At 46.1% G+C, this 17,205-nt stretch overlaps 1 protein-coding gene across 4 annotated transcripts in view; it reads right to left on the bottom strand.

The window, feature by feature from the left end:
- Positions 1-17,205, bottom strand: part of DPP9 (dipeptidyl peptidase 9) — a 1,325,370-nt gene that overhangs the window by 582,556 nt on the left and 725,609 nt on the right. For 3 of the 4 annotated variants that reach the window (XM_069649353.1, XM_069649354.1, XM_069649355.1), the window contains 3 exons: positions 10,742-10,907; positions 10,473-10,552; positions 9,287-9,439 (listed from right to left, as the gene is read on the bottom strand). In XM_069649353.1, the coding sequence (XP_069505454.1) occupies positions 9,287-9,439; positions 10,473-10,552; positions 10,742-10,907 (399 nt within the window). Of the gene's footprint in view, positions 1-9,286; positions 9,440-10,399; positions 10,553-10,741; positions 10,908-17,205 lie in introns of those variants that run through there. The other variant, XM_069649356.1, reaches the window with a different exon arrangement.

Raw genomic sequence — 17,205 nt, 5'->3', positions numbered from 1 at the left:
CGGATGCTACATATAGGACGCACGACGCCCGTAGCCTCAGTTGTAGTTTTTTCCCCAGAACGTGTGGCACCAATCTCCTGCAAGTATGATTACAGAAAGCCTTGTGGAAACGTAAGCTGCAATCGCATAAGAAATTCTGTAGAGGGGCAGGCTGGGAGGGTTCGATGTGGAATACGTCGGAGGAACACCCCATCGAAAGAACGTTACCAGATAAGGTAAGTAACTTGTTCTTCAAGGGGATTGTGTCCTCTGACGTATTCCAAATCTATGACAGACTCCCAAATCAGTACCAACGTCTGGAGGTGGGAAAAGAATTTCCAAATTTAGAATATTAGAGTGTCCAAATAAATTGCTAAATAGAGGACTGCCTTACCAAAGGCCAGATCCTGCCCACGGATGGAGTCCAAGGAATAGTGTCTCACAAAAGTATGGAGAGAGGCCCATGTGGCTGCTTCGCAAATATTGCGAATCGGAACGCCCCTCTGTAGAGCAGTGGAGGCCGCCATACCCCTAAAAGAATGAGCCCGTAAGCCTACTGGAGGGTCCTTTCCCGCCAAATAGTAACACTCATCGTCAAAATGATCCATCTGGACAAGGTCTACTTGGAAACAGCTTGACCTAAACGCCTTCCAGCATAACCTACAAAGAGCTGATCGTCCACTCTGACCCGGGACATCCATGAGAGATAGAAACTCAAAGCTCTCCTAGGATCCAACCTATGGAGCCTCTCCTCTTCCTTACCAGGATGTGGAGGAGGATAAAACGCCAGAAGAATGACCTTCTGGCTCAAATTGAATTCCGACACAACTTTTGGAAGAAAAGAAGGCCGCACCCTAAGGACCACCCTGTCCTTATGGAACCAGTGAAGGGTGGCTTGGCGGAAAGTGCCTGCAACTCACTCACTCTGCGTGCGGAAGTAACCGCAACTAAAAATACTGTTTTAAAGGATAACAGTCGCAACGGACAAGAATGTAAGGGCTCAAATGGAGCTCCCATCAGGAACTTTAAAACCAAATTCAAATCCCATCCCGGCACCTAGAAAGGGGACGGTGGAAACACATTAGTGAGCCCTTCTAGAAACTGTGAAATTAAATGAATCTTAAAATAAGAACATTCCTCAGACGAGCGCCTAAATATAGACAGCGCCGCCAGGTAACCCTTAATGGTACCCACTTGCAGGACCTTGTGGGCTAAGGAAAGCAAAAAAGACAAAACCAAAGGAATGGAACATTGGAAAGGATCCACATTCTGTACCCTACACCAGTCACATAACTTACTCCAAAGGCAACGGTACATGGATTTCGTTGCGGTCCTTCTGGCCGAAAGCAACACCTCGATCACGTCTTCGGGGAGGTCCCAATCCTTATACCTCAACCTTTCAGATACCAAGCATGAAGGCTGAGAGACTTGACCTCTGGATGGAGAAACCGCGCCCCCCTCCCGTGAGAGCAGATCGTTTCGGTAGGGAAGATGGCGTGGAGGGCAGATGGACATGTCTAGAAGGTCCGGGTACCACGCTCTCCTCGCCCATGCCCGAGCAATGAGGATCATCTGGGAACCGAACCTCCGTAACCTCTGCAACACTTGCGGAATGACGGGGACTGGAGGAAACGCGTACAGCAGTGGGAAGCACCACTCCACTACGAACGTGTCCCCTAAGTGTCCTCTTGGAGGAAATTCCCGTGAGCAGAATCTTTCGCACTTCCGGTTGACACTGGTGGCGAAGAGATCCACTTGTGGGGTTCCCCAAAGGGCGAAGATCTCCAACATAACTACCTGAGCCAGCTCCCACTCGTGAGAGACCGTGCTTTGCCTGCTCAGAGCGTTCGCCGCCGCGTTTTCGTCTCCGGCCAGATGAACTGCTGAGATCGCAATTTCCTGCTGGATGGCCCAGAAACAGAGCTGCATCGCCTCCCTGCACAATATGAGTGACCCTGCCCCACCTTTTTTGTTGACGTAGTGCATCGCCACCATATTGTCCGTCATGATCAGGACATTCTACCCCCGCACAGACGGCAGAAAAGCCTTCAGGGCTAGCCTGACAGCCCGCAGCTCTAATAGATTGATGTGGAGTCTGGACTCCGACGGAGACCAACGGCCGCTGGCTGTGAACTCGTTGGCATGAGCTCCCCAACCCGTGAGGGATGCGTCCGTCACGATCACCACCTCCGGCCAAGGTTGCCAAAACGGAGCACCCTTCATCAGATTGCCTTCGACGGCCCACCACAGAAGATCCTGTGCGACCGAGGGCGGAATCTGAACGGGATCCGACATCCTGCCGGAGAACTGCGAACACTGCATCTTGAGAGCCCATTGCAGAGATCTCATCCGCAGCCTGGCCTCTGGCACCAGGAAAATGCAGGATGCCATGAGGACAAGCAACCTCAAGAACTCACACGGCGGGAGACACTGGGCACGTTGAAATCTGTCCACCATCTGCAGAATGTGATGAGCCCTCACCTGGGGAGGCGAGCACTGCCCCAGGGATGTGTCGAGTAAAGCTTCAATGTATTGGAGCCACTGGGTAGGTGTCAAATGGGACTTCCTTAAATTGAGGGAGAAGCCCAGCTTGTGAAGAGAGTGGCAGGTGACGGACAGATGATCCAGGGCTTGCTCGGGAGAGCGCGCCCTGATCAACCAATCGTCCAGGTAGGGGTAGACGTGAATGCCCCCTTTCCTGAGATGCGCTGCCACCACCACCACCAACTGATGAAGATCCTCGGGCGGAGGTCAATCGGAACGGCAGGACGCGAAACTGAAAATGTGAGTAGCCAACCGTGAACCTCAGGTACTTCCTGTGCTTGGGATGAATCAGCACATGAAACCCAACCAATCCTGAAGTTGAAGGGCCTGGAGGACTTGAGAAAGAGTGACCATCTTGAACTTCCTGAGGCGCTTGTTCAACCGACGCAAGTCCATGATGGGTCTCAATCCCACTTTTTTTTTTGGGATCAAAAAATAAGGGGAATACCATCCCTTGTTCCTCTCAGCTAAAGGCACCAGTTCTATAGCGCCTTTCTCCAGCAGGGATAGGATTTCCTGCGCAAGGAGCGGATCCGGATGCTTCAAAGAGAGCTTCCCCAGTGGACTGTTGTGAGGCCTCTGCCGAAAGAGAAGACAATAGCCGTGGGATATGATCTCCAGAACCCACACATCTGAAGTAATGGCTCGCCATTCTCCAAGATGCTGCTCAACTGTGCCCTCAACCGGCGAACCATGGGACATGGCCTCATGATGAGCGGACGCGGCTGTGGCAGTGCCTGAAGGTAAAGAGGCAACTGCCCGAGCGGCTTTGGCACCTCGAGTACCTTGCTTTCCACCTCTGTTACTCCCACGGTGGCCCCTTTGACTGGCAGCTCCTCTCGATCTACCAAAGGCACAGTAGTACCGAAAGGAACCTCCCCTCCATTGCGGTCCCATAGGACAAAAAGGCGGAGGTTGAAGTACTGCAGCGCTCAAAGACTTCGCTGCAGCTTTGGAGGTCTGCAACCTCTCAAGGCTCTCGTCAGCCTTGCTGCCAAACAGATGGACACCATCAAAGGGCATGTTGAGAAGCCGGGATTGCACATCGGGTGCAAACCCCAACTTTCGCAACCACGCAAACCTGCGTATCACGGTGCTCGCAGCGATGGACCGGCTGACACAGTCTGCCATGTCCAGACCCGACTGAACGGATTCACACACGGCATCCTTGCCGTCTCGCACGAGGGCTAGAAAACCATCCCGTTCTTCCCCTTCGGGAATATGCTCAGCCGCCTAAAGACACAATTCCACAGAGTGTGAGTGAATCTCGCCAAGGCACAAACAGAGTTGGCTGCCTTCAAAGCCATACCCCCAGAAGAAAATACCTTTTGCGCCCAACCATCAAAGCGCTTGTCATCCCTATCAAGAGGGATGGTAGGGTACGCAGCCTGCTTCGCTGGGGCCGTAGCCGCCTGCACCACCAAACTCTCCTGAGTAGGGTGCGTCGACAAGTAGCAGGGGTCACTACTGGCTGGGCAGTATTTTTCCGAAAGCGACTTACCAACTGCAGGGACACTCTCCGGAGCAGTCCAAGCCACTGCCACCCTTTTTTGCAAAGCCATGTGAAATGGCAACACGGGTCAGTGGGCGGGCCTTGGTCCAGGATGTCCGTCAGATCATCCTGATCAAAATTAACAGGTGGAGCAGACCACCCCAAGTATTCCGTCACCCTGGACATGAGACGCCTATAGGACGATTCCGCATGTGTTCCAGGCTCAGGCCTGCCAAACACCACTGGCATCATGCAAGGACTGATGGAGTTCTTCCATCTGACTGTGACCCGACAAAAGCTCATCAGAGACATCGGGAGGCACAACCATCTCCTCATCAGACCCTTCCTACACCTCTGAAATATACTACAAAGGTTGGACAAGTCCAATCTGGGAGGAGGAGGAACAGTAGGGCTCAAAAACAGGCCTCACAGATTTACTGAGAGCCTTCCTCGGAGCTTCCACAGCCCTCCGGGTCACCTCCGGCAATAGTAAAGTATTTGACTGGAAGGGTTATAAGCCTGAGGAGCAGTCGTGGGAGACCGCTTCTGATGTTCACCCCCCACAATTGGTTGTAGATTTCCACAGGAGACATCCCAGCAAGGCAAGCCCTGAGACAGGGCTTTAGAGAGGGGGTGCTGTCAGGTTCCATGTGTTGGGTTTCTGGAATTATTGGGTGGTTGTGTCTTTGTATTTAATTAATTTTGAGTGTAACTCTTGTTTGAAGCTTTCCCAAACCAAGATGGAGGTTCTAATCCTATGATGTGATTTATTGGGGAAAGGCTTCTGGTCAGTTGGATAACATTCTCAACTGCCTTTCATTGTCACATGCCCAGCAGTGAAGGTCAGCATTTAAGAGCTCCTGAGACTGGGTCTTTTTTCTGCCAAGAAGCAACACTGGAAGAAAATCTGGAGCAATCTCATCAGGACAGAAACACAGGAAATACAAAAGAGAAGATGCAGCAGGAAACTTGAAGAAAAAACGAAGTTGTCTGCTTAAACTTGTAAAAGGTTGCGACTCCCCTTAAATACAGAGGAACGGTTAGTACAGGATCAATTGAAAATCGTTGAAACTGTTGCTTTTGGTTAAAAAAGTTTTGTTTCAACTCTTGTGTGTCATTACACAAACGAGACACTTCGAGAACGGTAATTTCCGAGGAAAAGCCACCAGAGGGCTCTCCTTCCCCGTTTTGTTACAGTGGAAACCAGAAAGTGTTTTTCTTTTTACAAGCAGCTCAGTTAAATATTTGACTCTGTAAATACCGCAGTGACAGTTCAAGTATTTAGAAGACCGTTCCTTCGGGCGCAGTTATAATTCAGATGCCCGGGAGACTCACTACAAAGCGCGAGGCTGCGCAGTGACGTCTTTGAAACTCTACTGTTTAAGTGTGGGGCAATACAAATGCACAGGGACAGATCCCCAGAAAGCTGTTAGGCAAAGTTTGTAAGCAGTACCCTTTGGGACCACTACACACAACTAGGACTACAGGTGTAAGCAAAACCAACCTTTGGTATAAGTCTGTAGTACACAGTTTTGTGGCAGCATTACTGAGCAGCCACGCTTATCTCAAGAGGGGAATGTGAGCTGTAAGGATGTTACACAGAGGTCTAGAATTATAAGTATTCAAACAAACTCTTACATACAAGGTTTCTTGGTAAACCACTTGTTAATTTATTTCACACTCAGTTATAAAACATTCACTAGAAGGAGGCAATCTTATCACACAAACATATACTTCAATACTTCACACTATCAGGTTCTGAGGCATTTAAACTACTTTGAAGGAGGAGCAAAATGGCATTCAGAGCGTTTGAAGTAGGAGCAAAAAAGCATAGGTGAATAAAAAGAATATTACCGTTATTCTTAAACAGTGCAAATAGTTTGGGTTTGCCAGAGGAGTCAATTCAATGCAATAGGTTAGGCCAAAGTCAATGGGCTAAAGTCTTGTATAAGATAGACAGATCTGGTAGTTAAACGGAAAGGTCTTTGCAAAGTTCTGAGAAGTAGTTTGTAAAAGAAAGGTTCATATGTTGGGTCACAAGCTGAGTAGGCATGCAAGTTGCCAAAGTTTCAAGCACGTTCGCAGTGAGAGGTAAGTTCTCTCGGTCAGGTTTTCAGAGTACCTTACAATGAAAAAAAAGATGCAGCTGAAGACGTGTGTTCCTGGCAATTCCTGCAGATCTCGCTGTTCCTGAGCCTCAATCATGGGGACAAGAGGAAGGACATCGGGGGACTCCTGCACTGCACTGGGACTGGTCAAAAAGCTGGCAAAGGCAAATCTTCAATTCCGGTAGCTGTACACAGGCACACAAAGTGGTGTCCCTCTCCCTAGCTATTCGGTTTCCTATAGCACTCTGAGGAAAATACAACCAGCTCCGAGAATGGTATCTAGGTGGCTTACGAGTTGATAGGTCCCTCCAACTCAAAGGGAGAAGTAGTCCTTGAAGGGCTTCTCTGTCAAGATAAACTTGGCGATTCGGACTTGCAGCAGGGCTTCACCTGGCAAACCAATGGTCCAGGAGTTGCAGCAGCCGTCCTCTTCCAGCTCGTCTTTGTTTCTTTCGTTCCAGTGGTCGAATCTGCCTTCCAAGCCAAGAAACTCCTTTTATCTAGTTTCCTCCCATTCATTCCAGCCCAGCTGCCACTCACCCAGCCGGGTGGCTGTCCTTGCCGGACAGTCAGCCAGCCAATCACGCCAGAGTGCATTTGGGTCTCCTAGGAGACTACGCACGGGGAGTTTCGGGCACCTCCCTCACTTCCTGCCCACCCCAGACACTCGGACGCCAGAGGCGGTCTTCAGTCCTGAAGCCCGCCAAAGGCCTAGGAACAAAGGGACCAAAACTGGTTTGGCGCGCAGAGACAAACTCTAGAAGGACCTTTCCAAAAAGAAATGGCGAAAAAAGAAGACAGGGACCCGTTTAAACAAAGGATGCTCAGATGACATCTTGAAAAACATGGCTCCTGCGATTTAACGCTACCGGTGTTCGCGGTCAGGAAAAATCATGGTAGTTTGTTGTAAAAACCACTGCCACCAGCCACTTCGAGAGAAAATAGTAGCATTTGACTGCTACATGAGTTTCTAGACATAAGGGATACTATGTAACCCCTCCAGCACTCTATTGTAAGATAGGGTGTGCTGGGTCTAGGATTTTGAAAAGACTAGTAAAGTCAATTCCCTTTTACTTTCTCTGGTAAACAGTAGTTGATCCCAGAGAAGGTATTTAAACCTTGGGACAGCCTAAAAGGCTTCCCTGTGTCACTGCACTGAGGGTGCTGTGTGACACAAATGAAAAGATGATGCCTATGGAGTTGTCTTAAACTCCACAATCAAAGAACACAAGAGTAAAACACATTCAAAATACATGAGAGAGTGGGGAAAAAAATGCTCACACTCTCTCCAGGTAAAAAAATCAAGTCCTCAAAATCAAGCAAAGTTGCTGGGGGTCTCTAGGGTGAAGGGAATTAGCACATTTATGAGAATTCTCCCCAACAAAAGCTGGGACTTGATAAGTGACTCATTTATCTCGCGGGTTGCGCAGTGACAAGATATTCTCTGGGAGCAACGCATAAAAGAGGATACAGCCTAATCAACTGCACAAGCATTGACAAAGCCAATAGAAAAAAAGATAACTGAAGATGTTGTTCACACAGTGTATAGGAAAAAGTTTTTTATTTCTTATAAGGAGCAGCAATTGGAGGAAGCCGAACACAGCAAAGGCTCAACTTCAACAAAAAGCTGTATAGGCTATGTTTTGAAAGGTTTCAAGAGACATTTGAGTTCAAGCAAGAAAAGCAATCCTCTGGGCATAAGCAGAGGGTAATCCATATTCTTTTGTGACTAGAAGCCTGGAATCTGACTTTTTTATTTTATCCTCTTCCTCTTTCTCCCGGGGGTGTTCCACGCTCAGCAAGCAGTTCTTTATGGTTAGTTGAATAAGTCACACTCTTGTGGGTCTTTGGGATTCGGCAGATCCTACGGATAGTTTTGGACCAGTGCTTGACAAAGGCCAAGCTAGAATTTGAAAGGATTGAGAAGCAGAAGGATAGGGATCATCAATTGGAGTTGGCCAGACTAAAAGGAGCTCAGAGCTCCTTCAGAGGATCTGACCGTCGTTCTGGGTCATCACCTCATCCTAGTTTTACTAAGGTTCTGCTCATTATGTATGATGAAAAGAATGACATAATAAATTGGCTAACAGCTTATGAATATGCTTGGGAGGTGTAAGAAGCGGGCAAGTCTGACAAGATTACATGGTTGTCACAGAATGTCCCATAAGGACAAGCATGCTTACGGTAAGCATGAGGAGGGAAAAAAGCAAAAAAAAGAAAGAGGGTGGGACTACTGATAAAACTCCTCCCAGAAGGCCCACAAAAAATTCTAAAATGGGGATAAATCACATGAGCATGGAAAGGGTAGTGGAAGTAACCATCCCAAGCATGAGCTAAGCCTCCCTACATTCACAGATCCAGTGGGTCTTGTGTAACCTGTGGAGCAAGTGACCAAGTGAAGGGCCCCCCAAATGTAAGGGTAATACCTTGGGGTCCAACTCTGAATCTGGATTTTTCTCATCAAGAAGATGAGATCGTCATAGGGGTATCCTTCTCTTTAGGTAGTATAGGGGACACATATGTTAGTTAACAGTCTCAGGAATTTTTGTTGGAGTTAGGAATTCCTGGCCTAGTGTGGAGGGAGCCCACATGGAGATTGAGTCACCTAGGTACCCTCTTCCTAGTCTAGTCCACACACCCATCATCTCAAATCAACTTTGAAAAAGCATAATGAATCGAGAAAACGGTCCTACTGGTTGTCGTGTCTCTAAATATATCTGACACTAACTACAATAAAAATGCATACAAATTGTAAATTAAATTCTGTGCCATGTTGACATGGATGGTTCCTATTCTGGTGACCTTGTTGCTGATACTGGACTGAAGGACAGATTTAATCTTTTGCACCATGGAAAGAGGGAATAGTCATGACTAGGAAATAAGGCTGTTAAGACTACTAATGAAGTAAATTGGTTCAAAGAGTCACGTGATGTTAATACTTCAAATCATTTGAAAACTATAGCGAAAGCCAGGTCAGTGCTGCTGGGAATTTTTTTTGTCCTGCAGAAAGAAATGTAAAGGAATCTGAAGGAAAATACTTGTTTCTGTGTCTAATAGAATTAAAATACCCTTAGGATAATGTCAAGAGAAAAGAAAATCTCTCATAATAGGGTCAAAGTTGGCAACCCTTTGTCTACAGGTTCAAGTTTCATGCAAGACTCACCCGGCTCAAAGAGCAGCTGTGAGAGAATCCCAGAGTCGTCAGCCTCATGACTTCTCCTGGACTCTTGTAGCTGGTTACATACAAATGATGCTCCAATGGTGTGTCCTTCGTACCTTGGAAGTACACCAGCTGCGTGGCCTCATTCACCCAGATCTGCAATATGAAAAGCAAGGTCCACGCTCACATGTTGCTGTCCACTTACGTTTTTCCTTTTAATTCCCCAATGCACTTTTTCTGATTTCTTTACCTGTTTCCTCTACCCTTTCAATGTCACTTTCACACTCCTTTGGAATTGCACTTGTATGTTCATTCTCCCAACTCCTGTCAGTTTAAACGCTCCCTCTTCCACAATGTAAGCCTTTCAAACTCATATGGATCAGATCACAACCCCTTTAAAGGATAACCTCACATTCTACAACTGAGCATTTCTTAAATACTACTCTAGTGTACCACCTCTAGACACTTGTAAGAATTCCATTTTCTCTTCCAGTATCCTGCATCCTATCCTTCTGAATGAAAATGTGTACGCATACACCAGCCTCAAAATGGGACACTATTATCATGCCAGGAGTAAACACAGAGGTGTGCAGCATGCATGGTGTGCATGGGAAATATGACACATTCTAGAATGGGATCATGAACAGGGACGGGGATTGATGAACAGGAGCCAAGTGTGTCCTTCTGTGGGGAAGGAGTGGAGGGCATTAAGAAAAGGGGAGGATCAGGGGGTGTACCCAGCCCATTCCACAAACACGTTGGCAGCACACCGACCAATCAGCAATGAAACCAGTGCAGTGGAGGAAAGGGAAAAGGTGCCATGAATCAGACTGGCTAAATGACACTCGCATAAAATGCAGCCAGCTTTGTTCAACCGCCAGATTAAGGCAGATTCACCCTCTCAGTTATCCACTCCTGTTCATACTTTTTCTGTTTAGGTCATTGCTTCCTTATTCTCTTCGACCTGATCTTATCCCTCTAGCAAACACGTGTTTATTTTGCTAGACATAGCAAGGACTTGCCACTTCCCAAAACCATCAGAGTGCCAGTCATAAGCAAGATCATTAAAAAATCAAAACAGAAGTAAACTGAACAAAAACGGATGATCACTTGCACCTGTCGCAACAGCCAAGTGGAATCTCAGCGACTTTGGCCCCACGGAACTGAAAGGAAGTGCTGGGATGGGTACCTTGGATCCATGCCGAGACAACACCTCCCAATCGCCACTGGTCAGAGCCTGTTCTTCGGTGACGGGGCATTTAAAGTCATCTGCAAAAGAAAAGGGTAACGTAACAATGGCATTTTAAGGTCTGGTCAGGTACCCAGTAAGTTATTTAAGAAGATTGTATCCCCCCACAATCCCATGTCCCATGCAGAAAACCGCTGGCTAAGAGAAAGTGGGCACTGGGTGGGTTCTGACCACAATAGACCATGGCGGCAGATGAAAATGGTTCTTACCGTCTCCAATTACAAAAGGTCTACTCCAGTCATAGCCTCCCCTTTGCAAAAAAGACGTTACGAGGTAGAGATGACAAAATCCAGTTTTGCATTCATTGGCTCGTATGAAGCGGATCTCATCATCCTCACCCTTCTCTTGGAGGAAAGGGTAGAACAGATCGTGAACCTGTGAAGAAAATTGGTAGACAAAGCTAGTGACAAAGGGCCTAATATTGCGAGATAGCGTACAGAACAATGCATAAGAACTGACCACAAAACTGATACGGCCATAGTCAGTATATGACACCCAAACACTACACAATATGCTCCCAAATATTAGCATAGTGTTATCACATCAACATGGAAATATACAGAAAGGCAGGGGTCCCTGTCTTACAGACTCTGGGAGCAACAGAGAGAAAAACCTGAAAATGTAAGTCTGGACCCGTGATTTATTTGACGTACCATTCAGTTCTTTATTGGCTACACATTAATTCCATTTTTAATTTATAGTTGTTTGGCTTAGTTTTTGTGAACTCCACACAATTCCTTCTTTAGTGTCGTATTTGTCCATGTACACAGTATTTTGTATGTGATGGTTGTATATATGGTATGATTAGGCGTGCAGTATGAGTTGATTCATTTGAATTTCAAGTATGAGTCATTCTATTGTCTATTGTGTTATTGTATGCATTATTGAGGTTATCTGGATGAATTGTAATAAAATGTGCTTTAATATTGGAGTAAACATTCCAAACGATTGTGGATTTATTGTTGCAGACTTGAATTTTCGGGTTACAATAAACATGGATGGAGAAAAATAATCCAAGATTGACAAATAACTACTCATCTGAGCCACAATAGTTCCACAGCCAATAAATAATCCCTATCCTAGGAAATGTAGGTGACCACAGGAAAGGAGTAGGCCCCATTGTAGTTTGATGTGAAGACTGTTAGGTAAGAATTAGTGCAGTCCAACTGGTGTGGAACTACACAAGATTTATTTCTTGGCATTAGGTAACCCACCTTTTAATATAGGCCTGTACTACACAAGTCGGTAGTGTGAATGAGCAGCTAGGCTTATCTTAAGAGGGGTAATGTGAGCCGTAGAGCTGTACAATGAAATGAGTAAATACAGGTATCCAAGTAAACACTTACACACTTAAAGTTATACGATAAATATTCTTTAAAAAGCAGCAATTAATAGTAAAATGAGTCCCAAGTGAGGATTTAATAAAAAAAGTGAACAATAAAGCAGGAGAGTAATTCTTTCATATGTTATACATTTTCAAGCACCAATGGTGATGTCATTTGAGGTCAGTAATAACACTTATTTTGTATCACCTTTGCAACATTGAGTTATAAGGGAGGAAAGGTTAGGGTTAGATCAGAACATACTGGTATTCTACAAAACAATTTGATCCTCCCAAAGGGATGCAGGCAGTCTTTTATCCCAGCAATAATAGTGATCAACAATTAAAACCTATAAGGGATTAAGCACTGCCAAAGCTAATAGGTTCAGAAGGTAGCCAGGACAGCCAAAGTCAACGGGGCAGTTCAAAGTTCTGATGCTCTCTACTTAGAAAATGTCTTTAAATAGTCAGTAGTTCAAATAGAAAATCACAGGAGTCACCTTGAAAAAGCACAAGCTGGAAGGCCAGTGCAAGTGAGTTGAGGTCAACTCAGAATAGGGTAAAATAGCACTCCCCAAGGTAGGAAGTACCCAAACCCCACAGTACCTGTGAACTGAAGAATTTGTTCCAGCTGGATGCCTTCTGGTTGCAGTGCAGCAGACCCTTCTTCCTGGTCCTTGGAAGTGGTGACAAAAGTAAGGACGTCTCGTGGGCTCCTGCGGCAGCACTCGAGACAGGAACCCGGCAGCAATGGATTCTCATTTATTCAGCGGCTCTTTGTGGTTTTGGTGCCTTTTGCTCAGTGCCAAAGAAGAAGAAACAGCTATGGTCAGCAGTTACTTGATCCCTCGCACCTGGACTCTGGTGAGGGAATTCTAGTTGAAGATTCCTTGCTTTTGTAGGGTCCTCTGGATGCCCACAAAGTTTTGGCCGGACTGTCACTTCGGAAGACAATGCCCTCTAAGATGGTCAGGGGTCCCCGGGTATTGTGATCTGCAGCCTTGGAAAGTCACAGCAAGTCGGGGGTTGCGCCAAAATAGAGTTTGTCTTGAGGCTAGTTGGTCCACCAGACTAAGGCAGGTAGTTGTCCCGTATGGTTCTTCCCAGTCGAAACGAAAACAGGGTCAGCACAGCTGCATGGCTTCACCTGGTCATTTCACAGTCCAGGAGGGTGCTGATGGTGTCTTCACATCATCTTCGTCGGATGTTGTCTCCAGTGGTCGACTCTGTCGCTAGTTCCAAAAACCTCGCCTTTTAAGCAAGTTCCTATTCATTCACAGTTCTAGGCTATCAATCACCCAGCAGGGCGCCAGCCAATCGGAACTGGTTTCACTCAGGCACACAGAGACAAAAAAGAGAGAAGTTCTGGGACCCTCTCTCACTTCCTGCCTTTCCAGACACACTGCAGGCTTCAGGGCTGAAGCCCGTCAAAGGCAAAACACACAAAGGACTCAAACCCGATTCAAATAGAGCAAAAGCACAGAAGAAACGAATTGACAAGAAATGGCGAAAAAAGAAGACTGACCATTTAGTGAAAATGGTCACCCTTGAGTGCTGTATTGCAGCTGAGGATTCAGCCTGCATATGCATGGCACAAGGTAGTAAAACAGTTACCACTGCCACCATCCATTCAAGTGAGTTAGTGTAACAGAATGTTACATGAGGAGTGGGTTAAAGGAGTCAATATGCAACCCCCCAGCACTGTACATAGGGTGGTGTGGTCTGGACCCACAAAGGAAAAGGCAAGTAAGACAGGGGTCATCTTACTATTCTTGGCAACAGTAGTTAACCCAAGAAAATGTAGGGACTTCTCAGTGGCACTGCACAAACGGTGCTGTGTGTCACAATGCAAAAAGTAGATGCCTATGGAGTTTACAAGACTCCATAAAACAGTAAGAAACAAAAACATTGTAGTCGAAAAAACACGAGCAAGAAAGTGAGTTTCACTCAGGAGTGAAAATTAAAAAGCCCTGAGTCCAGGGAAAGAGCTGGGGGTCTCTAATGTTAAAGGGAATTGGCACAGAAATGAAAATTCTCCCTAATAGACTGGAAGCATGCTAGGGACGATATCCTGTGAGAGTGTGGCAAAAGGAGAGGCTAGGTGTTATATCCTTGTGACCGTGATGGGAATGGTTGAGATGGATTTTCAGAATCAACCATATAGGAGGATTCGGAGAGGCCAACACATTATGGTGGAAAGACACTGATGCCTAGCAAAACCCAATCAAGGCAGTGTGCAGCAGGGCAGTAAGTTTTAAGACTCTGGAGGCTGTGCAAGTGGAATAGGGATACAATGTGACACACACAGAGCACTCCAATAATTCAGGGTAGACAGAATATCTAACAAAATATACAATGTTTGTGTAGGCCTTTGAACAAACATTAAGCAATAAAACCTTGCGTAAGCATTATCACATAATTACTATCACACACATATATATATATATACATACACAATCTGAATAGAACCCCTACACTTGATATAAAAGAAAGACAAAAGAGAGCATAAGCATGACTTTCAATTTCTTTGTGTAGTAAAGTGAGTAAAGTGGGAGAAAAACAGTTTATTCAAAACCAAATTACAGAGAAACTTGACAGCACCCAGTTTGTCCACTAACTCTTTAGTTCGTGGAAGGGGATCAGCATCTGTCTTGGTGACCGCTTCAAGATCTCTATAGTCCACACAGAACCTCCACACAGAACCCCCACTCAGTGGTGCCTTCCTTTGGTACCAGAACCACTGGACTGGACCATGGACTATTAGAGGGCTCTATTACCCGTAGAACGGAGATCTTGGTGATCTCACACTTGATGTGTGATCTTACCTTGTCTGACATTCTAACTCCTACTTTTGCTAGGCACACTATCTCCAGTATCCATGTCTAAAGTGCCAGTCCTGGAGTTAGTGAAAACATGGGGGAAAATTGCCTAAGCAAAGTTTGCACTTCACCCAGTTATGGCAGTCGATTGAGGGGACAACTTGCCACTCTCAATGGAGCCATCTAAAAGGCTGCTTTGGAACAGATCAGGTAAAGGTTCAGATTCCACTTCCTCCCTTTCGGATGCAGAAGCAGGGCTCTCGTTTAAGTTTGTTGGGTGAAAGCCTTCAATCTATTCATATGGAACACTTTGGGAAATAGATACCTTCTATACATGAGAAGATTTCTATCATTCTCCACTTGCCTTACTAATAGAAAGAAAGCCAAATGGAGAGTGTTGTATTGTTTGTTTTTTGATGTTGGTCTAACACAAAATTCAGAGTGATTGCAACCTGACTTTGTGATCGTCCTTTTAAAATCACAGTGGATGGGGTGAGACAAACAATCCTTGGGCAAATAAACTCGTATACAACCCAGTGGATGTATGTTCTCCTCATCACGTAAACACTGTTTTTAGTTCGGGTACTTGTCTCTTCCCATGCAAACACATAGGGGGAGAGAGTGGTTGACGGGCACATTGATGCAAGGCTGAATGGTGCATAACATCTAGAAGTAGCTAGTGTCTCTTCTTATTCTATCCCGTTTTTGTAGGCGGCCCAGCAGCGCTACACATGGACGGAAGAGTCTACTAGGAAGGGTCATTTAGAATTCAACTCTATCCTTTCCTGTCTTCCTACACAGCCTTGCCCCTGTGAGTGTTAAAACCCACAGTACCTTTTCTGCAGCACCAACAAAGGATGTGATTGGCCCGGTCAATCTTCGGTTCCTGCAGTGCTACACTCTGACGAGGGGGTGTGGTAGAGTTGGATCGTGTCTCTGGAGTGTCCTGAGGGCTCAGCAAAGACTTGGACGAATTTGGCCTTTCCACGAAAATGCACTCGAAATGGGCAGCAGGTCTCCTGGCATTGGGGTTCTGCAACCTTGGAACTCACAGGACTTCGAGAGATGGCTCAAATCAAAGTTAGTCTTGGGACTGATTGTTCCCACCACTCAAAGGGAAGGAGTCCTCTTCAGAGTTCCTCCGTCGCACAGAAAACAGTCAGGACAGCAGTGGTCGCTTCACAGTGTTGCAAAGGGTCTGCAGGCATCTCTGGTCGTCTTTGGTTACTTCAGCTTCCAGTGGTCGACTTGCTTTTCACTCCAGGAGTTTCAACTTTTATACAGTTACAGCACTCACTCCTCTGCATTCTTCCCTCAGCAGTTTACAGAAAGGGGTGTTTGGCTGTCCAACTAATTGGTCCCATTCAGGCACTCTGGCAGACAATGGACATGGGGATAGAAAACTCCTCCCCCACTTCCTGCCTGCCCAAACACTCTGGAGCTTAGGCGGGACATGCAAGGGTTCCCTCCAAAGGCAAAATTCACAGACAGGCCTCCCCCTCCGAGAATGGTAGAAGAAGGGCTGACAAAGAACAACCACGCTAGTAATAGCGAAAAAAGAAGGGAGGCCCAAGTTGGTACTTGAGTGCCCCTATTGTGCACTACCGAGGCTATGGACATAGAAAAATCACACAATAGTGGGTAGAACACGTCCACTCCCACCCGCAATAACTAGGAGACTGTCTAGGTGACTAAAAAGTCACAGGTGCAGAGAGAATGGGGGCACACTAGGTATATCTGTGGCACTCCACATAAGATGGTGTGCGCCAATATCTCAAGACTATAACTTTTTTGGAGAGATACCAAGTATCCTTAAGAACTGTAGTTACTCTAGGATAAAGGAAAGAATATCAAAGGAGGACCCTAAGGGTCCCCAGCAACACTGCCCATAAGGAGCTTTGTGCTGCAATAGTAAAATACAGATGCCTTTAAGAGTAATGGGGGAAATATACTCCATAGGAAAGGTAAAAATACAAAGAATAGAGTCCCAAAAGACAGAGCCCATAAGAATGAATGAGTGGGAAAAGGCTCCACTCATTCAGGATTTTAGAAAAAGGTCCAGAAGTCCAGAAAGACGTGCTGGGGGACTCAACTGGAAAGGGGATGAAGCATAAAAATTATAAATCTCCCTAACACTGGTGGTATTTGCTGAGGTAACAAGCCTGAGGGCAAGCTCAACAAAAGACAGACAGGGTCGAGTTTTTCGACCAGAAGCGCACAGATCGTATAATTGTTCACATAGCTTCCAGAATTGTATTTGAGACTATCATTAGGGACAGGGCATCACTCAAGCTGATGGGTTTCGATGTTAAAGAATTTGAAAAAGATCACTAGTTGCGAGTCCACCTTGCAGGGTCCCCAATCAGACACGAAGGCTCGAACAATCGAGTTACCGTACCAAGTAAGAGTCTACCATCACAAGGGGAAGACTATGTATCACAACAAGACCACCAACCCATGGCGACAAGGGACTGGTCATGGGTACCTGGCGCATTGGTTCCAACTAGGAACACAAAGGAATGAAAGCACTATA

The sequence above is a fragment of the Ambystoma mexicanum genome, chromosome 1p, assembly GCF_040938575.1.
Source record: "Ambystoma mexicanum isolate Mex_15411 chromosome 1p, UKY_AmexF1_1, whole genome shotgun sequence".
Lineage (NCBI taxonomy): Eukaryota > Metazoa > Chordata > Amphibia > Caudata > Ambystomatidae > Ambystoma > Ambystoma mexicanum.
This window is presented reverse-complemented; position numbering and strand designations above follow the sequence as displayed.